General features: G+C 38.1%; 1 protein-coding gene across 1 annotated transcript; it reads right to left on the minus strand.

The window, feature by feature from the left end:
* Positions 1-710: 710 nt before the first annotated feature.
* Positions 711-27,771, minus strand: LOC128689477 (uncharacterized). The gene is made up of 3 exons (XM_053777815.2): positions 27,631-27,771; positions 15,853-16,016; positions 711-2,506 (listed from the first exon to the last, which is right to left on the minus strand). The coding sequence occupies exons 2-3, from the start codon at positions 15,997-15,999 to the stop codon at positions 851-853; spliced, it is 1,803 nt and encodes a 600-aa protein (XP_053633790.1). The 5' UTR covers positions 16,000-16,016; positions 27,631-27,771; the 3' UTR covers positions 711-850.
* Between the last annotated feature and the right edge of the window lie 94 nt (positions 27,772-27,865).

Below are 27,865 nucleotides of genomic sequence, written 5' to 3' on the forward strand. Positions count from 1 at the left end.
TAAGACATAACATAAGGTAACTAAGATTTCTGGTAAGGTTTGCAGACCACACAAGTCAGGACTTGGTCTTAAACTTGAATGGAGTAAAAATTGTAGAAAATTTGATTTATAAAATCCTGGTGCCTGATCACATGAATGCTTATCCTAAAATCGTGCAAAATAAACATATACATACAGTAGAACCCCCGTATCCACTGATTTCGTATCTGCGATTTCAGTCATCCACAGTTTACTGTGGATAACTTTTAATTTTGCATAATAATGGCCCCAAAGTGCAAAAGTAGAGAAGCTGTGAAGTGCTTCCCATCAGTGAAAAAGTGATACTTCCCCACTTATTGTGCATAATTTATCTATTAACCCTTAAACGGTCCAAACAGATCTACGTTCAAATTCGTAGTGCTACAAAAGTAAATCTACTTTTTTTTTACATATTTTCAATAACAAAAAAAAAATGTAGATAAAAGTTTTTTTTACACGTTTTCAAATGTAAAACAAAAAAGATCATCTACATTTTTTACATACTTTCAGATGTTGAAAAAACGTATATATACGTTTGGACCATTTAAGGGTTAAACTTTATAATTGCTACTATCTGCAGTTTCAGCATCCACGGCAGGTCCTCGGAACGTATCCCCCCCAGATACAGGAGTCCTACTGTACTTACAGAGGAACTACAAATAATTTTTTTAGTTATAACTTTGAAAATATTTAATGTAATAATTATCTGTTTAATAATAAAATTATAACCCCCCTCCCCCAACAACAACAAAAATTACGTTATTCAGAGAAATGTCAGAGACATGTAAAAAATAAATATATTCATTGTATAATAAATTCATAAACTTTTTGTCTAAAATCCACTAGCTAGAAGGTCGGTAAACTTCACAGCAATACCACGATTCCATAACTTTTCTTGTAAATGTCTCCACCTCTTTAATTTTCTAGGCACGTAAATATAGCGCAGTTTCGGGCAGTTCTTAAGGATTACACATACATGATCGTCAATATCGGCATCTGATATATTTTCAAGTGCAGGTAAAATCAGCACCACTATATTATTAGCTTTATGTTCATTAATTATTACACCAAGATTTTCAATGGCTAATATACTGATGCATAAACTTTCCACAAAACAGCAAGCAGACAAAAACATCCGTATTAACTCAATATTTTCTGGCTGCATAGCATTGAGCATCAACTGTAAGTTCTTCACTTTTGGCCATTTGTAATTTGTGTGGGATCCTAACACAGCACCTCCATAAGAGGCACTTCCTGTAACAGTAATGTTTTCTAGGTGAGGACACAGAGAAGTAATTGATATAATATGCTGCTGTGTTGTTGTTGCTGTAGAATGCAGCCTTAAACCCAATGATTTTAATCGGTGTCCATGAAGACTTAGAACTGGATGCAAAATAGATTCTAAATGTACAATATCACCAACAGCAGTGAGAGATTCTATTTTACTACATTCATTTAGCACATTGGTCAGTGTCTCTATAATCTGAGTTGCTCTGGTCTTACAAGGACTCCTCAGCTCTGAGCGTGAGCACTGGCAGTCTGTGGCTCTAGCAAAAACTAGAGATACATCTTGGAGACCAGGAAATGACTGAGGTAAATACCCAACATCTACACTGCAAATTAATCGATCAGTTACTGAATTCCTGTGAGAGTCTGAGAGATCCACAGTAGTTAACATCAAGCTTTCTAAATTATATTGCTTACCACTTAACCCCGGTATTTTGGTAAGAGCATAATTATGGTTGAAGTCATTTACACGCCAATTTAAAGTTTTGAGGTTTGGATAGTATGTCAAGATTGCTGTTTTTATCAAACTATCATTCCAGCTTTTATGTGAATTTTGTCTTTGATACCATAAATGCCTTAAAGCGGGAAACTGAGGCTCCAGACAACTATTTCTACCATCATGACTAGATATGTATTCTATCCAAGGTCTGCCTAGCAGAGATACACAAAATACATCTTTGGTTAGAGCTCCAAATGAGTCTATCATCACTAGTTCTTCCAACTGCTTGGAAAAGCACTTGAGTTTGCTCAGTGCAATAAGGTGAACACATTTCCCTGCTAGGTGGATACTTTTTATTTTAGTACAACTATTAAAAAGTGCCTGCAGGACTGATTTCATATCATCAGTATCCTGAAAATCAAATGAAATTACAACTTTCTCAACAGGAAAAGGTCCAAATGTCTGTAAAACTCTAATAAAGGCATTTAGGTATGCTACATCAGAAGTGGAATATTCAAATACAAAATCTTCATTGTCCCCCCATGACATATTTCTGCCCTCCCACTCAACACCAGTACTTAAAACAAACTCTTCCAAGAGTAAGAGCTTTAGTATCGATGCCTTCAGGAAGTTCACCTGAGACTGACATGATATATAATCTGCTACAGAGGCAATTCTCTGTTTCAAGAGCCGAGATGCAGGATTACTTATGCTGGTAGATGTTGTGCACTCAAAGCTTGACAAATGTAGCTTGAGATCTCTCTGAAAAAAAAAGGCAAACATGTTAAAACCTGCTTCAATTAATATTTCATATTTTCGCTCATAAATGAAACTCACAAGACTATTTAAAATTAGTGGAAAAGGCGTATGACAGGGTGGATAGGAGGGGCAATGTGGCAGATGTTGCAGGTGTATGGTGTAGGAGGTAGGTTACTGAAAGCAGTGAAGAGTTTTTACGAGGATAGTGAGGCTCAAGTTAAGAGTATGTAGGACAGAGAGAAATTATTTCCCAGTAAAAGTAGGCCTTAGACAAGGATGTGTGATGTCACCATGGTTGTTTAATATATTTATAGATGGGGTTGTAAGAGAAGTAAATGCGAGGGTCTTGGCAAAAGGCGTGGAGTTAAAAGATAAAGAATCACACATAAAGTGGGAGTTGTCACAGATGCTCTTTGCTGATGACACTGTGCTCTTGGGAGATTCTGAAGAGAAGTTGCAGAGATTGGTGGATGAATTTGGTAGGGTGTGCAAAAGAAGAAAATTAAAAGTGAATACAGGAAAGAGTAAGGTTATGAGGATAACAAAAAGATTAGGTGATGAAAGATTGAATATCAAATTGGAGGGAGATAGTATGGAGGAGGTGAATGTATTCAGATATTTGGGAGTGGACATGTCAGCGGATGGGTCTATGAAAGATGAGGTGAATCATAGAATTGATGAGGGGAAAAGGGTGAGTGGTGCACTTAGGAGTCTGTGGAGACAAAGAACTTTGTCCTTGGAGGCAAAGAGGGGAATGTATGAGAGTATAGTTTCACCAACGCTCTTATATGGGTGTGAAGCATGGGTGATGAATGTTGCAGCGAGGAGAAGGCTGGAGGCAGTGGAGATGTCATGTCTGAGGGCAATGTGTGGTGTGAATATAATGCAGAGAATTCGTAGTTTGGAAGTTAGGAGGAGGTGCGGGATTACCAAAACTGTTGTTCAGAGGGCTGAGGAAGGGTTGTTGAGGTGGTTCGGACATGTAGAGAGAATGGAGCGAAACAGAGTGACTTCAAGAGTGTATCAGTCTGTAGTGGAAGGAAGGCGGGGTAGGGGTCGGCCTAGGAAAGGTTGGAGGGAGGGGGTAAAGGAGGTTTTGTGTGCGAGGGGCTTGGACTTCCAGCAGGCATGCGTGAGCGTGTTTGATAGGAGTGAATGGAGACAAATGGTTTTTAATACTTGACGTGCTGTTGGAGTGTGAGCAAAGTAACATTTATGAAGGGGTTCAGGGAAACCGGCAGGCCGGACTTGAGTCCTGGAGATGGGAAGTACAGTGCCTGCACTCTGAAGGAGGGGTGCTAATGTTGCAGTTTAAAAACTGTAGTGTAAAGCACCCTTCTGGCAAGACAGTGATGGAGTGAATGATGGTGAAAGTTTTTCTTTTTCGGGCCACCCTGCTTTGGTGGGAATCGGCCAGTGTGATAATAAATAAAAAAATATTTAAACAATACAGTGGTCCCTCGGGATACAAATTTATTTCATTCCAGAAGGCTGTTCGAGTGCCGATACCAAACGAATTTGTTCCCATAAGGAATAATGCAAATTAGATTAATCAGTTTCAGACCCCCAAAAATATAACTACATAACTGTTCGAGTTTTGAGCTGTTCGTATCCCGAGGTACCACTGTATTCTTTCAACAAACCAGCCATATCCCACCGAGGCAGGGTGGCCCAAAAAGAAAAGCGAAAGTTTCTCTTTTTAAATTTAGTAATTTATACAGGGGAAGGGGTTACTAGCCCCTTGCTCCCGGCATATCAGTCGCCTCTTACAATATCCATGGCCTACGGAGGAAGAATTCTGTTCCATTTCCCCATGGAGATAAGATGAAATAAACAAGAAAAAGAACTATTAAGAAAATAGAAGAAAACCCAGAGGGGTGTGTATATATATGCTTGTACATGCATGGGAAGTACAGTGCCTGCACTTTGAAGGAGGGGTTTGGGATATTGGCAGTTTGGAGGGATATGTTGTGTATCTTTATACGTATATACCTCTAAACTGTTGTATTCTGAGCACCTCTGCAAAAACAGTGATTGTGTGTGAGGTGAAAGTGTTGAATGATGAAAGTATTTTCTTTTTAGGGATTTTCTTTCTTTTTGGGTCCCCCTGCCTCGGTGGTAGACGGCTGACTTGTTATTAAAAAAAAAAAAAAAAAAAATTGCATGTGTAGTGTGACCTAAATGTAAGTAGAAGTAGCAAAACATCCCTGAAATCTTAAACAATATTATATTAGCTAATTTTGATAAAACAACAATCAAAATACCAAACTAAAATAAAAAGCATCATAAAAACAGGAGAAAGAGCAAAAAATAAAAAGCATCATAAAAACAGGAGAAAGAGCAAAATATCATTGGTGAAATTTGAAGAAAGCAAAGATATTTTTCTTGCACCAAATTCAAAACATTCCATGGGAAAATGGAAAAGAATCCTTCCTCTGTAAGCCATGCGTGTTGTGAGAGTGGATTAAAATGCCAGAAGCAAAGGGCTAGTAACCCCTTTTCCTGAATAAATTACCAAATGTAAAAGAAAAACTTTACATTTCTTTTTGGGGTTACCCTGCCTTGGTGGAAGACAGACAATGAGTTAAAAAAAAAAAAAAATCAAAACAAAAACTACTAACAATGGACTTTTTAAATACAGTATCTACCATGTTAAAAAGGACATGGTTGGAAATAAGCCAATAAACACTAAAGACTGGAAATCCAGAAAATATATTTATTGAAAAAACACTAAATGAAAAAAAATTTTTTTTTTTTGAAACACTACAGCCCTTGGACCTTAGTCAATCCAAATGTGACCAAAGTCCCAGTACAAAAATGTTTCCAATAAAATGTTCAAGGACTTTCATATTTTTTTCCAACTACTTGTCAGTATCATATACCATTTTTACCAACACATTTATGGTATTCAAACATGTCTGCACTCTTCCCCTAAGCCAAGTCTTTTGGAACTTTATAATCAGCAATCCAAAATCTTCTATTATGAACCCTAACAGGAGAAAGTATAAATACAAGTGTTATTTTCAAACTTTAAAAAAAAGCTGAAATTGACCCATTTTATAATGTAGGCAGTAAAGAAATTCCAAAACACAGAAAACAAACAGTACACACAAGGCCAAATTAACTCTCAGCTAAAAGCCTAATAATTTTAATCCTTGCTTTTGCACCTCTGCTTAATATTGAAGTACTGCTATAGCTGAGCAATGGCAGCAATGCTATCAGATATTATGATAGAAAAATGTTTACAATAAACTGACAGATTTTTTTTAACCCTTTGACTGTTTTGGTGATGACGTGCAGGTGTTTACTGCCAATGACATCATGGCATTACAGTGGCATGACAAACGAGATGTCACATTGTTGACAACCATTCACCGTAATGAAATGCAAGACAGTGGCAAAGTTGATCGAGTGACTAATGAACGTATTCAAAAACCAGTGTCAGTGATTGATTATACACAAAACATGCGCTTGGTTGACAAGTGTGACATGCAGATTGGTTTTGTTGACTGTGTTCGTAAGAGTTACAAGTGGTACATGAAACTTTTCTTCCATCTCATGGACATTTCAATGCTCAATGCATATAATATGTACCAAATAAAGACTGGTAACAGACCACCGTATGGTGAATTTTGTTTGTCTGTTGTCAGACAACTCATAATGAAGTACCAGGTAACAACACCTGCAATACAACATGGTCCTCGAATTCCTCAGGATATACCCAAGCGTTTGAGAAGAGAAGGTGATCATTTCATAATACAGCTTCCTTCAACTCAAAAGAAATTTGCTCAGAAGAGATGCATTGTCTGTGCACAAACAAAATGACGGCAACAAAGACGCAAAGACACTCGGTTTATGTGTGAGGAATGTAAGGTGCCTCTGTGCATGGTGCCTTGTTTCAAGGAGTTCCACAAGCTCCAGCAGTTCTAAAACCATGTCCAGTGATTGTAAATATGTAAATATATGACAGAACATTAGTATTATACAATATTTGTGCATGTTTATTGTAATAAAAAACAGTGGTAAACAATAATATGATAATAACTTTAGTGCGGTTATTGTGTTCAATACAGTGAGTTTATATATATCAATTATATACAGTATTGGTCTCTCAGGCCCCAAATGTTAGTAGGAATAGAAAAAAATTGGAAAAGAAAAGAAAAAACAACTAAAACAACAAAATAATATAATACGCGTATGTGGAATTCGTCGATGTTGCCACCACCACATCATTTTCTATAAACTTCTTGGCACTGTATCTCGGTAAGTACTGATCAGATTCTTATTTTTTTTGTTTTATTACCTTCACAAAAATATGCTCTTTAATTCTGTAAGAAAAAATAATTTTTTTTTTTCAAAATTTCTTGGACACTGGTGCGTGACTTCAGATTTTGGCCTTGGACCCTGAAAGGGTTAATAGACATAAATTCTAGCGGCATCAAATCAAGCAGGAGAAAGCTGGTAGGCCCACATGTGAGAGAATGGGTCTGTGTGGTTAGTGTGCACTACATAAAAAAAAATCCTGCAGCACGCAGTGCATAAGGAGAAAAAAAAAACTGGCCATTTTTTTTTGGATTAAAACGCCGACTTTGAGGTGTATTTTCGTATAGTATTTATCGTTGTATTCTCGTTTTCATGGTCTCGTGTGATAAAATGGAAAACATATTACAGAAAAAGAGATGATTTTGATTAGTTTCACGATGAAAACGACCTTGAAATTGAGCTCAAAGTAGCAAAAATGTTCGATTTTTACCAATGTTCAGGAGTAAGCAAATCACACCACACGTCCAATACACGTCAACTGGGGAGTCTAATATTCTTTCACTAGCGCACTGATAGTATTTATACCATTTTTACAATAATGCAGTTGTCTGCATAACAGTAAATTTTGTAATTTTTGTATGAATAAATCTCATGGAGAGGCGCCCTGCTCCTCTGTGAGAATTGTAAGGTTCCATTATCAGTCAGCCACATTCTGTTAGACTGCCCACTTTATCAACGAGCACGCAGAATTTACCTCCATCGTCGTCTTCGCTCCGCTGCTCTCTCTTTACCTTCCCTTCTCGCTGATGGACCCACCTTTCATCCAGACTCTCTCACTGACTTTTTGACAGCAACTGCCTTACTTCACAAACTCTGATACCTTCAGCTCTTTCTACCTCAATCTCTTGCTACCTTCTACCCCCGCACTATCCCCTGCCCCGCTGTTTTCTGTAACCTACTGATCATCCCTCTCCCCTTCTGCCGCTCAATACCCTCGCTTCCCAAGTTAAGAAAGCCTAGGGGATGTATGGATTTGCCAGTTAAAAACGGAGTAGGGGAGTTAGTAGATGGGGAGAGGGAGGTATTAGGTAGATGGCGAGAATATTTTGAGGAACTTTTAAATGTCGAGGAAGAAAGGGAGGCGGTAATTTCATGCACTGGACAGGGAGGTATACCATCTTTTAGGAGTGAAGAAGAGCAGAATGTAAGTGTGGGGGAGGTACATGAGGCATTACGTAGAATGAAAGGGGGTAAAGCAGCTGGAACTGATGGGATCATGACAGAAATGTTAAAAGCAGGGAGGATATAGTGTCGGAGTGGTTGGTACTTTTGTTTAATAAATGTATGAAAGAGGGGAAGGTACCTAGGGATCTGCCAATCCCTAGGTACCTTCCCTTCTTTCATACATTTATTAAACAAAAGTACCAACCACTCCGACACTATATCCCCCTGCTTTTAACATTTGTCATGATCCCATCAGTTCCAGCTGCTTTACCCCCTTTCATTCTACGTAATGCCTCACGTACCTCCCCCACACTTACATTCTGCTCTTCTTGACTCCTAAAAGTAGATGGCAAGAATATTTTGAGGAACTTTTAAATGTTGAGGAAGAACGGGAGGCAGTAATTTCATGCACTGGCCAGGGAGGTATACCATCTTTTAGGAGTGAAGAAGAGCAGAATGTAAGTGTGGGGGAGGTACGTGAGGCATTACGTAGAATGAAAGGGGGTAAAGCAGCTGGAACTGATGGGATCATGACAGAAATGATAAAAGCAGGGGGATATAGTGTCGGAGTGGTTGGTACTTTTGTTTAATAAATGTATGAAAGAGGGGAAGGTACCTAGGGATTGGCAGAAAGCATGTATAGTCCCTTTATATAAAGGGAAGGGGGACAAAAGAGATTGTAAAAATTATAGAGGAATAAGGTTACTGAGTATACCAGGAAAAGTGTACGGTAGGGTTATAATTGAAAGAATTAGAGGTAAGACAGAATGTAGGATTGCAGATGAGCAAGGAGGTTTCAGAGTGGGTAGGGGATGTGTAGATCAAGTGTTTACATTGAAACATACATGTGAACAGTATTTAGATAAAGGTAGGGAAGTTTTTATTGCATTTATGGATTTAGAAAAGGCATATGATAGAGTGTATAGGGGAGCAATGTGGCAGAAGTTGCAAGTATATGGTGGTAAGTTACTAAATGCTGTAAAGAGTTTTTATGAGGATAGTGAGGCTCAGGTTAGGGTGTGTAGAAGAGAGGGAGACTACTTCCCGGTAAAAGTAGGTCTTAGACAGGGATGTGTAATGTCACCATGGTTGTTTAGCATATTTATAGATGGGGGTTGTAAAAGAAGTAAATGCTAGGGTGTTCGGGAGAGGGGTGGATTAAATTATGGGGAATCAAATACAAAATGGGAATTGACACAGTTGCTTTTTGCTGATGATACTGTGCTTATGGGAGATTCTAAAGAAAAATTGCAAAGGTTAGTGGATGAGTTTGGGAGAGTGTGTAAAGGTAGAAAGTTGAAAGTGAACATAGAAAAGAGTAAGGTGATGAGGGTATCAAATGATTTAGATAAAGAAAAATTGGATATCAAATTGGGGAGGAGGAGTATGGAAGAAGTGAATGTTTTCAGATACAGTGGACCCCCGGTATTCGATAAATCCGGTTTTCGATGCATTTTAACGCAAAAAATTTTCCTCGGTATTCGATTGAAAACCCAGTATTCGATACGATTCGTACGAGACCTGTCCACGTGTGGCCTGAACTCCCCCGTGTGTACCAGTGTTTACAAGCCAGCCAGTGTGTGCGCATCTAAGGATACATTCAGTACATTCCATATTATCCATATTATCACTGTGTTTGGTGCTTGTTTCTGCAAAATAAGTCACCATGGGCCCCAAGAAAGCTTCTAGTGCCAACCCTTCGAGAAAAAAGTCGCTAATGACTTGTGAAATGAAGAAAGAGATAATTGCAAAGTACGAAAGTGGAGTGCGTGTGTAGGAGCTGGTCAGGTTGTATAATAAACTCCAATAAACCATCTCTACTATAGTGACCAGGAAAACGGCAATCAAGGAAGCTGTTCTTGCAAAAGGTGCAACTGTGATTACGAAACAGCGACCGCAAGTGTTAGAAAATGTTGAGAGATTGTTATTGGTGTGGATAAATGAAAAACAGATAGCAGGAGATAGCATCTCTCAAGCGATCATTTGTGAAAAGGCTAGGCAGTTGCATGACGATTTGGTTAAGAAATTGCCTGCAACTAGTGGTGATGTGAGTGGAGTGAATTTAAGGCCAGCAAAGGTTGGTTTGAAAGATTTAAGAATCGTAGTGGCATACATAGTGTAATTAGGCATGGTGAGGCTGCCAGTTATGTTGTGCGACAGAAGTCCAGTGACTCTCAAGCTGGTCCTAGTGGCATTAAAAGAAGAAGGGAAGTAACCCCAGAAAAGGACTGGCTACCTCAAGTCCTAATGGAAGGGGATTCCCCTTCTAAACACTAACACCTCTCCCCTCCTCCCATCCCATCAATCATCACCAGATCTTCATTAAAGGTAAGTGTCAATTATTTTGTTATTATTCTATTGCATTAAACTTAATATTCCATGTAGTAAATTTTTTTTTTTCATACTTTTGGGTGTCTTGCACGGATTAATTTGATTTCCATTATTTTTTATGAGGAAAATTGATTCGGTTTTCGATATTATCGGTATTCGATGAGCTCTCAGGAACGGATTAATATCGAATACCGGGGGTCCACTGTACAGTGGACCCCCGCATACCGTACGCATCACATACCGTTCAATCCGCATACCGCTCGCTTTTATCGCAAAAATTTTGCCTCGCATACCGCCCAAAAACCCGCTCACCGCTCTTCGTCCGAGACGCGTCCAATGTGCGCCCTTAGTCAGCCTCACATGTGTCGCCGGTGGCATTGTTTACCAGCCAGCCTCCGCGGTAACATCCAAGCATACAATCGGAACATTTCGTATTATTACAGTGGACCCCCGCATAACGATTTTAATCCGTGCAAGAGGGGTAATTGTTATGCGAAATAATCGGTATGTGAATGAATTTTCCCCATAAGAAATAATGGAAATAAAATTAATCCGTGCAAGACACCCAAAAGTATGAAAAAAAAAAATTTTTACCACATGAAATATACATTTTCCCACACACAAAGAGAAGGATACATGCACAATAGTAGAGTAGTACATGCACAGTATATATTGTGCATGTACTAGTCTACTAAATGAAGAATAAATGACACTTACCTTTATTGAAGATGCAGCAATGACTGATGAGACACTGTGTCCTGGGAGTGCCTTTTCCTCCTGAGTACTGTAGGTCCTGTTTGGCATTTTCTTCCAGAACATGCCTTATCACACTGTGTATGTCACTACGATTCTTAAATCTCTCAAACCAACCTTTGCTGGCTTTAAATTCACCAATATGAGCACTAGTTCCAGGCATTTTTCCCTGTTCACCTGGGTGTTAGTCGACTTGTGTGGGTTGCATCCTGGGAGACAAGATTAAGGACCCCAATGGAAATAAGTTAGACAGTCTTCGATGACACTGACTTTTTTGGGTTATCCTGGGTGGCAAATCCTCTGGCGTTAATTGTTTCTTGGTATTCTCAATAAGCCACACCAACAACGGTGCTACAGCAGCAGCAGCAGCAGCTGACGGTGGTACAGCAGCAACAGACGATGCTACAGCAGCAGCAGACGATGCTACAGCAGCAGCAGCAACAGACGATGCTACAGCAGCAACAGACGATGTTACAGCAGCAGCAGACGATGCTACAGCAGCAGCAGCAGCTGACGGTGGTACAGCAGCAACAGACGATGTTACAGCAGCAGCAGACGATGCTACAGCAGCAGCAGCAGCTGACGGTGGTACAGCAGCAACAGATGATGTTACAGCAGCAGCAGACGATGCTACAGCAGCAGCAGCAGCTGACGGTGGTACAGCAGCAACAGACGATGCTACAGCAGCAACAGACGATGTTACAGCAGCAGCAGACGATGCTACAGCAGCAGCAGCAGCTGACAGTGCAGCAGCAGCAGCAGCTGACAGTGCAGCAGCAGCAGCAGCAGCTGACAGTGCAGCAGCAGCAGCAGCTGACAGTGCAGCAGCAGCAGCAGCTGTACCAACAATAGTAGCGATGGTTGATTGGGGTTTATTATACAACCTGGCCAGCTCGGAGACACGCACTCCACTTTCATACTTATCAATGATCTTTTTCTTCATCTCTATTATAGTTCTCACCCTTATTGCTGTAGGGTTGGCACTAGAAGCTTTCTTGGGGTCCATGGTCACTTATTTTCCAGAAAAAGCACCGAAAACACTGTAATAATACGAAATATTCCGATTGTATGCTTGGATGTTACCGCGGAGGCTGGCTGGTAAACAATGCCACCGGCGGAACATGTGAGCGTGGCTCAGGCCGCACATTGGACGCGTCTCGGACGAAAATCGGTGAGCGGGTTTTTAAGAGGTATGTGAGGCAAAATTTTGGCGATTAAAGCAAGCGGTATGCGGATTAATCGCTATGTGATGCCATCGGTATGCGGGGGTCCACTGTACAGTGTTTTTGGTGATTTATCTGGAAAATAAGTGACCATGGGCCCCAAGAAAGCTTCTAGTGCCAACCCTACAGCAAATAAGGGTGAGAATTACTATAGAGATGAAGAAAGAGATCATTGATAAGTATGAAAGTGGAGTGCGTGTCTCCGAGCTGGCCAGGTTGTATAATAAACCCCAATCAACCATCGCTACTATTGGTGGTACAGCTGCTGCTGCTGCTGTAGTACCGTCTGCTGCTGCTGTAGCATCGTCTGCTGCTGCTGTAGCATCGTCTGCTGCTGCTGTAGCACTGTCAGCTGCTGCTGCTGTTGTACCACCGTCAGCTGCTGCTGCTGCTGTAGTACCGTCTGCTGCTGCTGTAGTACCGTCTGCTGCTGCTGTAGCACTGTCAGCTGCTGCTGCTGCTGCTGTAGCACTGTCAGCTGCTGCTGCTGCTGTAGCACTGTCAGCTGCTGCTGCTGCTGCTGTAGCACCGTTGTTGGTGTGGCTTATTGAGAATACCAAGAAACAATTAACCCCAGAGGATTTGCCACCCAGGATAACCCAAAAAAGTCAGTGTCATCGAAGACTGTCTAACTTATTTCCATTGGGGTCCTTAATCTTGTCTCCCAGGATGCAACCAACACCAGTCGACTAACACCCAGGTGAACAGGGAAAAATGCCTGGAACTAGTGCTCATATTGGTGAATTTAAAGCCAGCAAAGGTTGGTTTGAGAGATTTAAGAATCATAGTGGCATACACAGTGTGATAAGGCCTGTTCTGGAAGAAAATGCCAAACAGGACCTACAGTACTCAGGAGGAAAAGGCACTCCCAGGACACACTGTCTCATCAGTCATTGCTGCATCTTCAATAAAGGTAAGTGTCATTTATTCTTCATTTAGTAGAGTAGTACATGCACAATATATATTGTGCATGTACTACTCTACTATTGTGCATGTATCCTTCTCTTTGTGTGTAGGAAAATGTATATTTCATGTGGTAAAATTTTTTTTTTCATACTTTTGGGTGTCTTGCACGGATTAATTTGATTTCCATTATTTCTTATGGGGAAAATTCATTCGCATACCGATCATTTCGCATAACAATCAGCCCTCTTGCACGGATTAAAGTCGCTATGCGGGGGTCCACTGTACTTAGGAGTTGACGTGTCAGTGGATGGATTTATGAAGGATGAGGTTAATCATAGAATTGATGAGGGAAAAATGTGGAGTCAAAAAACGTTATCTATGGAGGCAAAGAAGGGAATGTATGAAAGTATAGTAGTACCAACACTTATATGGATGTGAAGCTTGGGTTGTGAATGCAGCAGCAAGGAGGCGGTTGGAGGCAGTGGAGATGTCCTGTCTAAGGACAATGTGTAGTGTAAATATTATGCAGAAAATCAGGAGTGTGGAAATTAGGTGTGGAGTTAATAAAAGTATTAGTCAGAGGGCTGAAGATGGGTTGTTGAGGTAGTTTGGTCATTTAGAGAGAATGGATCAAAGTAGAATGACATGGAGAGCATTTAAATCTGTAGGAGAAGGAAGGCGGGGTAGGGGTCGTCCTCGAAAAGGTTGGAAGGAAGGGGTAAGGGAGGTTTTGTGGGAGATTGGCTTGGACTTCCAGCAGGCGTGCATGAGTGTGTTCGATAGGAGTGAATGGAGATGAATGGTATTTGGGACCTGACGATCTGTTGAGTGTGAGCAGGGTAATATTTAGTGAAGGGATTCAGGGAAACCAGTTATTTTTATATAGCCGGACTTGAGTCCTGGAAATGGGAAGTACAATGCCTGCACTCTAAAGGAGGGGTTTCGGGATATTAGCAGTTTGGAGGGATATGTTGTGTATCTTTATACATATATGCTTCTAAACTGTTGTGTTCTGAGCACCTCTGCAAAAACATGATTGTGTGAGTGAGGTGAAAGTGTTGAATGATGATGAAAGTATTTTCTTTTTGGGGATTTTCTTTCTTTTTGGGTCACCCTGCCTCGGTGGGAGACGGCCGACTTGTTGAAAAAAAAAAAAAAAATTCCTACCAAATTATACCAAACACATGAAGACACACCACACTTATACCAAATAAACAAATACAAAAGATAAATGCATTTGATAAAGCTAAAGTAAAATATATTAATATAAAAAGTATATGAGGCAGTGTTAACTGCTGTCAACATATTAACACTGGTTAAAACAAAAGCCGCATTTCCTCACCAAATTTCAATGTTCAACTCTTCAGTTCCTATCTGAATTGTCTATGTAACTTTCATTTTTCCATGGTCTAGATATGGAGGCTAATAAGGCCATGTTTAGTGGAAAAGAAAACACCACCCGCTTTTGCTGAACCAAAGCCAAAGTCAGCGAGGAAACAGCATGCCACCATCTCTTTAAAAACATTGCTGCTTTCTTGCTAATATAGTATAACAGGGACAGCAGACAGGAGGAGACTTGCCCATACATTTTCCCTCATTTTATTAGCCAAATATACACTGCAGTGTCTAGCAAGATTTGGGAGATATGGAGGAACTGTAGATTATGGCTATGTTTTTGTAGTCAACTGATTTTTTGGCTTCTCCTCAGCGAATGCATGCTGTCATCTGTGAACTTTCTCATATAAACACTTATTTACTCTTTAATGTCAAATGCCAATTGTCGAAATAGAACTAGTGTATATACAGCACATCACTGCTAAAGGCACAGCAATGTGAAATTAGAGTAACTATGACAGTCTATGATACAGTGCTAAATTATTAACCTTACGGGATATTAATCTGAATAAATTCTTCCTCGGTGAACTTTTGTGAATTCTTGATATTAATGCAAACCACTATTTTCAAACATCTTATGAAGTGTTTTATACAAAATAACCACAAGGTGAGTTGAATGATAGCTCTAGGCCTTTTGTGTTACAATCAACACAATCAGGAGCTTGCAATGTTGCACAGAAAGAGAAGGAAATCCAGGAAGATCCATTCATGGGAACAGCTCTCTCCAGAGCTGGCTTCCATGAATGGGTCTTCCTGGATTTCCTGCTCTATTTGTGCAACATTGCAAGCTCCTGATGTGTTGATTGCAAAACAAAAGGCCTAGAGCTATCATACAACTCCCCCCATGGTTATTTTGTATCTTGCATTGCTTCTTTGCAATTACTACATAGGTGTTTTATATAAACTAAGAACTCACAAGTTGCAAAAATTTTCAAACACTAGCAAAGAAATGCTGTCTAGCAAACATGACTTACTATAGCATGTGTGCATGCATACCCCTTAATATTGTGAAGCTGAGTGTTAATTTAATTACTTTAACACATGTAATATCCAGGGTGCCTGGATACCCATGCCAGGTGCCTGGATACCCATATCAAGTGCCTCGATACCCATACCAGGGTGTCTCAATAAACATGCGGGGATGTCTCAATACCCATACCAAGGTGTCTTGATACCCACACCAGTGTATAGAAATTCATCAAAACCACTTAAGTGGAGAAACTCATGAACAATCAACTGCAAAGTGTTTCTTACCAGACTCTGTGAGATGATCTGTTTTTGAGTGGATCCAATCTGACCTCTGAATGCAGAAGTAGCTAGCTGAGTTACACATGTACTGTGCAGAAGATGCTGGGCAATGCAGTCAGCAGCCCATTCTTGAAGACTTTTCATTGGAGTCATAGTGAATCGCTACATATCTGAAATACGATACTATATTGAACTTCAATCTCATGGATGACTCAAGAAAACTAGATATGGTTCACTTACATTAAGGTGATCATGGGGGATATCCTTGGTCTCCTATCTCATCATATTACACAAAACAATTTTGTTGGAAAAAAATACTGTATAAAATGGTGAAAGTTTTTCTTTTTCGGGCCACCCTGCCTTGGTGGGAATCAGCCAGTGTGATAATAAATATAAAATAAAATCATTGCCTCGTTTTTTCTCCCCCTCTTCTTTTTTCCTTCCTTTCCCTCTCTCCCTCATTTCTGCTAATACTACTCATAAATTAGGGATAAAAAAAAATTCTCTAAAGCAAATAGTATATGATATTGTGTACATGGACTTCAATAAGGCTTTCAATAGAGTTCCACATCAGAGGCTGTTGAGAAAACTTAGGCACACGGAATAGGAGGAGAAATTTTTACCTGGGTAGAGGCATGGTTGATAAACAAGCAGCAGAGAGTTTGCATAAATGGGGAGAAATCAGAATGGGGGCACGTCACAAGCGGTGTTCCACAGGGGTCAGTGTTGGGCCCCCTTTTGTTCACAATTTACATAAACAACATAGATGAGGGAATAAATAGCGACATAAGCAAATTTACTGATAATACCAAAATAGGCTGTCCAATTCATTCTAATGAGGACATTAAAGCACTCCAGGATGATTTGAATAGACTGATGCAGTGGTCGGAGAAGTGGCAGATGCAGTTTAATATAGACAAATGCAAAGTTCGAAATGATGGACAGGAAAATAACCATGCCCCACATAAACTAAATAATGTAGATCTTAACATTACAGATTGCGAAAAGGATTTAGGAGTTCTGGTTAGCAGTAATCTGAAACCAAGACAACAGTGCATTAGTGTTTGCAATAAAGGTAACAGAATCCTTGGCTTCATAGCAAAAAGTATTAATAATAGAAGTCCTCAGGTTGTTCTTCAAATCTATATATCTTTGGTTAGGCCTCATTTAGATTACGCTGCACAGTTTTGGTCACCATATTACAGAATGGATATAAATGCACTGGAAAATGTACAAAGGAAGATGACAAAGTATGAGAAATATTCCCTGTGAGGACAGACTGAGGGCCCTGAATCTGCACTCTCTAGAAAGGCATAGAATTATGGGGGATATGATTGAGGTGTATAAGTTGAAAACAGGAATTAATAAAGGGGATGTAAACAATGTGCTAAAAATAACTCGAGAACAAAATCCTCAGTCTTGAACAAAAGTTATCAACACCAGGAATGACTAACTGTGACAAGACCATCCAAGCAGTCATAGATAGCCATACCCAACAAATAATATCTCTTAATACAAAGGTTGAAGAAGCAGTAAAAGAATGGAAGAACAACTTAGATAACCAGTTCAGTGACTACTTTGCTCTCCAAGAAGATAAAACTGAGCAAGATAAACTATCGGACGGAGTAATAGTTAACAGTCCACTTTTTCCCAGTGATATGAACCAAACAAACAGTAAAGAAATTACTCTGCAGATCATAAAGGACCAAACAAGTGTTATTGTACCAGAGTCAGAAATAAAAGAAGCCAGGTTACTAGGATCCCATGGTAGAAAAAGTGTTATGCTTAGATTCCACTCACATGACAGGAAAAAAGACTTAATTATTGCATCTATTAAAGTAAAGAAAGAGGTATACATAAACGAGTGTCTTACCAAAAAACGTCAGAACCTCCTTTATAGAGTCAGAAAACTTAAGCGGGAGAATAATGACACAATACACCAATGCTTCACACGGGATGGGAAAATTCTTGTTAGGAAAACAAATGTAGGTCAACTGTACACAATAACGAATGAGAATGATCTATCACGATTTCTCAGGGATACTAATCTTACAGAGAATAACTAAACAATGTCCAACCTAAAAGCCTACGTAGTGTAGTGAATGTTTTGCTCCATTATTGTTCAAATTTCATTGTACAATCTCTTAGTAATTAAATAATCAACTACCTCAGTTTGTGATTTTACTAGTAAGCATAAGTCACCTTATGTAATTTTCTTATTTACTATTGTTTGCTTAAACATTAGCTCAATTGATACTTTCTCTGTCCATATTATTACCTCATATTTTTTTAAATACTATCAATTGATATTACTTACTAAAATTAATAATTATCATTTTTACTATAATTTCAATTTACTCTTAACATTTTTGACATTTAATAACCATTACAGTGGACCCCCGCATAACGATGGCATCGCATAGCGATTTTTCCGCATAACGATTACTTTTATCGCAAAATTTTTGCCGTGCATACCGATTAAAAACCCGCATACCGATTTTCGTCCGAGACGCGTCCAATGTGCCCTCAGCCAGCCTCACATGTGCCGCTCCGTCCCATTGTTTACCAGCCAGCCTCCGCGGTAACATCCAAGCATACACTCGGAATATTTCGTATTATTACAGTATTTTCGGTGCTGTTTCTGGAAAATAAGTGACCATGGGCCCCAAGAAAGCTTTTAGTGCCAACCCTGTGGTAAAAAGGGTGAGAATTAGTATGGAAATTAAGAAAGATTTTGAAGGGTTTGGGGCTAACCCTGAGAAGCCTATGCCAGTTGTGGAATCCATTGTGCCTACTTCAAAGATTAAGGAAATGTGTGCAGAGTGGGTTGAACTGCAAACCTTTATAGATGAAAATCACCCTGACACAGCTGTTGCAAGCCGTGCTTGTGACTATTTCAATGACAATGTTATGGCCCATTTTAGGAAAGTCTTGAAGGAACGGGAGGTACAGAGCTCTATGGACAGATTTGTTGTGCGACAGAGGTCCAGTGACTCTCAAGCTGGTCCTAGTGGCATTAAAAGAAGAAGGGAAGTAACCCCAGAAAAGGACTTGCTACCTCAAGTCCTAATGGAAGGGGATTCCCCTTCTAAACAGTAAGAAGATAATGCTCTCCCCTCCTCCCATCCCATCAATCATCACCAGATCTTCAATAAAAGTAAGTGTCATGTAATTGTGCATGCCTTTTTCAGTTTGTGTGTATTAAAATTAACATTTCATGTGGTAAAAAAAAATTTTTTTCATACTTTTGGGCGTCTTGCACGGATTAATTTTATTTCCATTATTTCTTATGGGGAAAATTCATTCGCATAACGATTATTTCGCATAACGATGAGCCCTCTTGCACGGATTAAAATCGTTAAGCGGGGGTCCACTGTACTTGTCTAATTACCTTTACCTGTTTTATACCACATTTACTATCTTAGAGTACTCTTAATTACCTTGAACTGCCAAATAACCTCTACTATAACTACCAGTGCAATATTGAATGAAATAAACATTACTTTTTCACTTTTTTGTAATCATTATTACTTACTAAAATTTTATTAAACACCATATTTACTACCAGTCAATTTTACTTTTGTACATTAAACATTATTTTATACTTCCCATAACATTTTGTTGCCAAATTTTCAAGTTTGTATATTCAACTCCAACCTTTATATTATCCTTTGTACCTGTGTACCTGTCTACCATCTTACTATCATATTATAACCAAGACATTACCCTTGTTATTTTTTACTATTATTCTTTTGGTACTTTAATTGTGAATTATATTTTGACAATTTAAATCTAGTTATACTCCTGATCTTGTCAACAACCTATACCAGACTCTAGTGCAATTGCAAGTACCATTTCAATTTGTATTTTTATATTATAAGTTTATATTATAATTCCTACTCTAAGATTGTTTTCATATCTTAGTGACTATATTGTGTGTGCAATTAGTGTATATTTCAATTATATTATTGTTCAAGGCCCTTAACTATCTTTTGCTAACTAGTACCAACTACCTCGTATATTTTTTTTTTCTACTTTTTATATTCTTTTGCTACCTTAACTTGTATATTTTATCTTGTCAATTTAAATCTAGTTATACTCTAATTCTTGTAAACAACTTATATAACACCTTAGTGCAATTACAATTGAGAGTCTTGTGCCTTTTTTATATTATTAGATTAAACTCAGTTGTACTATAGTCAATACGAAATTCATTATATTAGACCATATTGCAATTACTAGTGAGAGACTGGTGCTATTTTTAATTTGTATTGTTATATTATTAGATTAAATCTAGTTGTACTATAGCTCATTCTAGCTCAAAACATAGACTCCACAAAAGTCATTATATTAGACCTTAGTGCAATTATTTGATTACCACTTTATTGTTCACCACAACTTATATTAGTCCCTTTTATATTATAATTTTATATTATAATTCTAACTTTAAAGCCCTACCTACTATCATATTCCCAAGCTCCATTATTTGATCATCACTTTATTTGTTCACCACAAATTATTTTAGTCCCTTTTATATTGTCTCCTTTATTTTAGCTTTAAAAAACTACATTAGCTCATTATTTTTACATTTGTTAAATAATTCAGGTGCTATTTTTTTAGCTTTAGAATATTTACTTTGTTTTATACTTAATTCTAACTATAGATTCACTACAAATCTTATGATTACAAGCATTGATCCTGATACCAACCTCTTATTTAATGACTTAAATGATTCAAACAGTTACTGTAATTACTACACAGCAGAACAATCAAAGGCACTTCTCAGAGCCAACAACAACATAACTATCTTTAACTACAATATCAGATCTTTAAGCAAGCATTACGATGACCTCCTAGCATTACTAAATTCCTTGCATGCCAATATGTCCATCATTACACTAACTGAAACCTGGCTAAAGCCTGATACTACAGATGTCTATGCCATTCCTGGTTACACAGCCATACACAACTGTAGGCCAGACCAACAAGGGGGTGGGTGGCACAGCTATATACTATTCAGACCAACTAGAATGTATCACTAATACTTGCACAAGGGATGAACATGGGGAATATATAATAGCTAAATTCAAATCCAAATACCTACAAAAACCTCTCACAGTGATAAACATCTACAGAGTTCCACAATCAAACATTAGCCAATTTAGTCAAAACCTAGGAAGTATGATAACTGATGCACGCATGAACAAAGATCACTTACTACTCTCAGGTGACTTCAATATAAATCTCCTGCAAGACCAGGACCCACATGTTACTGAATTCACAAACACAATGAGTAACTGCATGTTGCTACCAACAGTAACAAAACCTACAAGAGTTACGGAGACTAGTGTTTCCCTACTTGACCACATCTGGACCAACACCATATCCCCTTTAAAATCAGGCATAATTACAGATAATACCACAGACCACTACCCTACTTTCCTCATAACAACTCTTGGCAAAATACCCCAAGACACTACTAAAGTCACCTTCAGACTTCACAATGAGGCAGCCATTAATAACTTCACAACAGCAGTAACAAACATTGACTGGCACACTGAGCTAGAAATCTATACAGATATTGACGAATGTTTTAATAATTTTCTAAAACAGACCCAATACCTCTATAACAAGCACTGCCCTAAAAAAACTAAACAGATGACAGCTAAGAGACTGAACAGTCCCTGGCTAACACCCAGCATTCTCAAATCCAAATACAAAACACCGATATGAAAAACAGTACAGAATGGGTCACTTAACCAGAGACCAAACAAAACGTTACTCGTCAATCCTAACCAGCCTGATAAGAAGGGCAAAAAAACTGTATTATGAGAACAGATTATCCAACTTACGAGGTGATATAAAAAAGACCTGGAAGACCCTATCAGAAATTCTGGGAACAAAAAAGATATCACGAAATAGCGAAACAAAATTAGCAAAATCAGATGAACCCCAACTCCCACCAACAGAAACAGCAAACAGACTCAATGATTTCTTCTCCACTATAGGACAAAACCTTGCCAATAAAATCCCAAGCTCAGATACCCCACCAAATGACTACCTCACTGGCAACTACCCGAACACACTGTTCCTAGCTCCGACTAACCCATACGAAGTCTCCCTTATTATCAACACACTAAAAAACAAGGCAGGAGATTTAAATACCTTACCACCCTTTATATACAAAAAAGTGTCACAAGTACTATCACCAATCATTGCAACACTCTTTAACAAATCCACTGAATCCTCCACCTTCCCTACAGCTCTCAAAATAGCAAGGGTCACCCCGATCCATAAAGGAGGAGACCAAACAGAGTTGAATAACTATAGGCCAATATCCAATTTACACCCTCTCTCAAAAATCTTCAAAAAATTAATTCATAAACGAATCTACTCCTACCTCATCTCCCAAAACATTCTCAACCCCTGCCAATTTGGATTCAGGCCTAATAAAAATACTAATGATGCTATTATACACATGCTAGAACATATATACACTGCAATAGAGAAAAAAGAAGTCCCACTGGGGATCTTCATTGACTTACGTAAAGCTTTTGATACAGTTGACCATGACTTGCTCCACGTAAAATTGTCACACAATGGTATTAGAGGGCACTCCCTCAACTACCTCAAGTCATACCTCAGCAACAGAAGCCAATATGTGTATGCAAATGGGGCAAGCTCTTCCGCTCAACCAATTACAGTTGGTGTCCCACAGGGAAGTGTCCTTGGCCCTCTTCTCTTTCTCCTATACATAAATGACCTACCAAATGCTTCGCAATTACTCAAACCCACACTTTTTGCAGATGACACTACATACGTCTTCTCTCACCTGAGCCCAGTCACGCTAGCTAATACTGTAAACACCGAATTACAGAAAATATCTACCTGGATGAGGACTAACAAACTTACACTAAACATTGACAAAACCTACTTCATTCAGTTTGGTAACAGAGCTACAGATGTACCTCTTAACATAACGATAAACAGATCACATATCACAAAGCTAACAGAGGGAAAATTCTTAGGAATCCACCTTGATAATAGACTCAAATTTCATACACATATACAACAAATTTCTAAGAAAATTTCCAAGACTGTAGGCATACTATCGAAGATACGGTACTATGTTCCACAGTCAGCCCTCCTGGCCCTTTATCACTCTCTTATTTACCCCTATCTCACCTATGGAATTTGTGCATGGGGCTCAACAACAATTAACCATCTCAGACCACTAATTACCCAACAAAAGGCTGCAGTTAGAATAACAAATTCTCACTACAGGCAGCACACTCCACCAATATTCAAAACACTCAACCTACTCACCATACAAAACATCCATACTTATTACTGCACCTATTACATACATAGAACACTTAACTCTGATATTAACCCTCCCCTCAAACATCTCCTTGCCAACCTCAACAGAACACATGACCATAACACAAGGCACAGATCACTCTTTGATGTTCCTCGTGTCCATCTCACGCTATGCAAAAACTCAATGCACATAAAAGGCCCTAAAATCTGGAATTCATTACCTGTAAATATAAAAGAAACATTACCTGTTTATAAATTCAAGTCTCTTCTCAAAGATCACTTACTCACTCAAAACCAAATAAATACTGAATAACTGAACCTTATAAATTGTATATCCTATATGTTACTCACAATTATATCACACAAATGTTAAACCTAGGACCCAATCTAACTTTGTTATTTTTTTAAATACAATACCTAACAGAATACTCCATTCGACTGAATGTACAGCAATGCATGCAACCATATGACCTGTCTTTGTAATACTCATTTGTGCTTTATAGTTATCTGTTTACAATAATGTTTTATCACTGATTTCATCATTGCTTAGTTAATCTTAAGTTAATTTTAAGCCAGCCCGTAATGCTATGCATATAAGTGGCTTTGGCATGCTGCTCTTACCTGTATTTTTTGTACCTCTGTATGTATGCTTAAATTACTAAATAAATAAATACATAAATAAATAAATAAATAGACAGGACTCACAGCAATGGTTTTATATTGGAAAAATTCAGATTCAGGAAGAATATAGGAAAGTACTGGTTTGGTAATAGAGTTGTGGATGAGGGGAGCAAACTCCCGACTACTGTTATAGAAGCTAAGACGTTGTGTAGTTTTAAAAATAGGTTGGATAAATACATGAGTGGGTGCGAGTTGGACCTTACTAGCTTGTGCTACTAGGTCGGATGCCGTGCACCCCCCTTAAGTGAATGTGACTGATTTGACTAGGTCAAAGCACTGGCTTAAGCTGGTGAGAGAATTGGAGCTGCCTCCCATGGGCCAGTAGTCCTGCTGCAGTGTTTCTTCTTTCTTATGTTCTTAAATTAAACCCTCTCAAGCAACACTCAAAAAACAACAACTATCTGGTAGGCAATTACAGTGGTACCGTTACTGAACGAATTTGTTCCCATAAGGAATTATGTAAATTCGACTAGTCCGTTTCAGACCCCCAAAAATACACTTACAAAAGTACTTACAAAAATACACTTTCATAATTGTTCGAGTTGGGAGCTGTTCAAAATTCGAGGTACCACTGTATTGTGATTCATTCTACTTTGCTCTTATCACCTTTGCAGAAATGGTTTCAATAATAAAACTGTTTAAAAATACAGCTGGTAGCACAACTAAAATGTCTTTTTTTATCTACAGATGTAGGTGTTGCAATACTTTTCATTTATATTTTTTATTTATTTATTAATTTGAACATGATACAGAGAAGTACAAAAGTATACAGTTAAGTGCAGCATGCCAAAGCCACTTGAATGCATAGCATTACGGGCAGGCTTAAAATTAACTTAAGATTAACTAAGCAATGAAGTATTCAGTGGTAAAACATTATTGTAAACAGATAACAATTAAGCACAAATGAGTATTACAAAAACAGGTCGTATGGTAGCTTGCATTGCTGTACAATCGGTATTTATTTATGGGCAGGCTTAAAATTAACTTAAGATTAACTTAAGTCACTTTAGAAACAAAAATTTCCAGATGTACTCAAAACCATTTCACAAATATGATGAACCAAATGATGTTAATAACTATAGACCAACTTCTAATCTACCAATACAGTATTATCTGCAAAAGTAATCTACAAGCAGCTGTACACATGCTTAACCAAGCACAGTATGTTCATTCCTTGTCAATTTGAATTCAGATCTTGAAAAATATGTAATAAAAATGTTCAACACAGTTTATTCATCACAGAAAAAAATGAGTTTCCTATCAGACATTTTACTGATCTGAGAAAGACTTTTGATATTATTGACCACAATACTCTCCTCATTACAGACTCAGAGGGAACACTTAAGTATATTTTCAGTCACCCCTCAGTGACAGACAACAGCAAGTAGCCATTAATGACATATCTTCTAGTACTTTACTAGCAAATTTAGGTGTCCCCCAAGGTAGTATTCTGGGCAATCCTCTTTTCCCATCTATATATTATCACTGGCCTACCTAATGCCTCCAGCATCTGAAACCTGAATTTTTTACTGATGACACAATCTTTATATCTGGCTTAGACCCTTTATGAATAAGCACCAGAGCTAACAGTGAGCTAAAAAAAAGGTTCATCTTTGGATGATTACCAACACACTCATCCTTAATATTAAAAAAAAAAAAAAAACTACAATTTATGAGAATAAACTGTCTTCAATTAGACATTATAATCAATGAGGCCAAAAAAAAAAAAAAATTCCTGGGCCCAATCATGAACAACAAACTAAAATTTAATGCTCATATCCAACACACAACAAAAGTATGTAAGACCATCAGGATACTCTGCAAGGATACTCTGCAGTGTATCTACTGGGATTAGTTCACATGAACCAATATTTATTCTGCTGATAGATACCTAATCATCTGACTGATGAGCTGCTCTACATGTTTCCAATCAAGTTGCTGTCCTCTTAGTCTGGTAAGAATTGTAAATCTTTCTCATTACATTAATATGCTGGGGTCATCTCATAATTCATTACTACTATTAATTTACCTTTACAACAAACTTGTAGACTTCTCAAATTCGCCACCCTTACTGGTTTTATGCATTTGTTAATAAAATTAATTTTGTCACACTCACTTCCTTACTTCAACCCTCTTTTTCAGTCTCTTGGGGACAGCACTGATTTTCTGAAGTGAAAGATTTACCCTCTACCTTCATTCTCCAGAACAACTAAATGTCTCAGCAATTCACCAGTCTTGTCACCTCCAGGTATCCAATATGTGGGTCCTTTGTGGATTATTGGAGGGACTTGAAACATTGGTCTTTGTCTTGCCAAAAAGTATCAAAGGTTTCCCCACCTTTGTACTGTATCCCCCTTACCATATCTTTTATAATGTATGACAAACAATGCCTATGGACCTGACAGCATTTTGCATATCTTCAATTTTTTTTTTCTATGATTGGATATTTCCATCACAGTATTGCAATTGATATATATTCCTCACTGCTCTCTGAGGCCCTCTAACTTGATGGTTCTTGACTTTACAGAGTATGACAACCAAAGTTTTTCTTTATCAAGAGTTCCTCCCATTGCTTGACACTCTGCTTATCACAAATGAACACTGTTCCTACTTCTCTGGCAAGTGGATTTCTGAATGTGTACATCATCTCCATCAGTAACAGCTGGGTTCAAGGACCATAAGACTGACACCCATGCTTCATGCTCAGCTATTTAAGAACTTTCTCCACAGAATCCAGCTTCTTCCCAGAGGCCATATGATTTGTAAATAACCATATCATTTCTTCAGACAATGCTGAATCCTGGCAGATTGATATCTTGCATCTTCTACACACTTTGCAAGGTACACTCTTTTATTTTTAGTCTGGAATCAGATTATGAAGCTTCAGATATTCACTAACTAGGGTAATAATAAGCAGATAGGTAGATCACTGTCTACAGGGAGGTGAGCCTAAGATATAGGGCAGTTATGTTAATATTCATTTATTGAGTTATTTCCCCATTTAGTGAAGTAATCATGTTCCATTTATTTAGCATACATCATTATGGTGTATATTCTTATATAGTAAAGTATACATACAGTATCACTACATTTATTATTGCAATGTCACAATATTCTAGTAATATATTCTTGTGATCCTTCATACATTCTCTTGTTCTCCAATTGTTTTATATTCATCATATATAACTGCTAAATATTTAGCATCATTAAGTCCTACACCACATGAATACTACTATATAGAGGAAGCAATCTTGAGAGATATGACTGGGGATGGACCAGCCATACACAAGTCCTTCTCAGAACTTTTAATCTGGCAATCTTACCTATGATGACAGTGAAACTTTAGTGTAGTATTTTCTACAAATTAATGAGTAATGATGATGCAACCCCCAAAAAATGCAAGCTTATTATTTGTTGAGGAACCCAAGGCAAAAATAAAAGACCTGAAAGACGATGCCAAAAGTTTAATAGTTTTTCAAAATGCATGCAAATGTATAACTCGAGTAACAGGTGTAAAAAGATATTTTTTTTTTCAAATCGGAGAACTAATATCGTCAAATGCCTTAAGGAGAGTCATTTGTGACTTACGTATATAACTTGTGCAACCTCTGATCACACTATTTAATTATATCTTACATCTAAAACCTGGTTTCCTAACAAGATTTGAAAGCCCAGATACAAAGTAATATAAAATTTATACAAATTTTGCATTTAGTTCAACACAAAACTTGTAATATATTTTATTACAGTTTATGTCAAAGTAAATTAAAAACATATACATACATGCGAACTTGCAGCATACAGAGAGCGTGTAGAGATGCTGTATAATGTCCTAAACTCCCCACATAGATTGTATTTCCAATAAATACATTTTTCAAGTATTGAGATGTAAGTGAATCATCCCAGCAATCAGCTGTTGAGGCGCGTCCTGGCTAGAGTAATGCTATCATCACACCCTCCATTATCACCCACACTTTCTCTATACCCGTCATTTTTCCCACGAAATAAAACGTAAATA

Source organism: Cherax quadricarinatus, chromosome 18 (genome assembly GCF_038502225.1).
Source record: "Cherax quadricarinatus isolate ZL_2023a chromosome 18, ASM3850222v1, whole genome shotgun sequence".
In the NCBI taxonomy this organism is placed as follows: Eukaryota; Metazoa; Arthropoda; class Malacostraca; order Decapoda; family Parastacidae; genus Cherax; species Cherax quadricarinatus.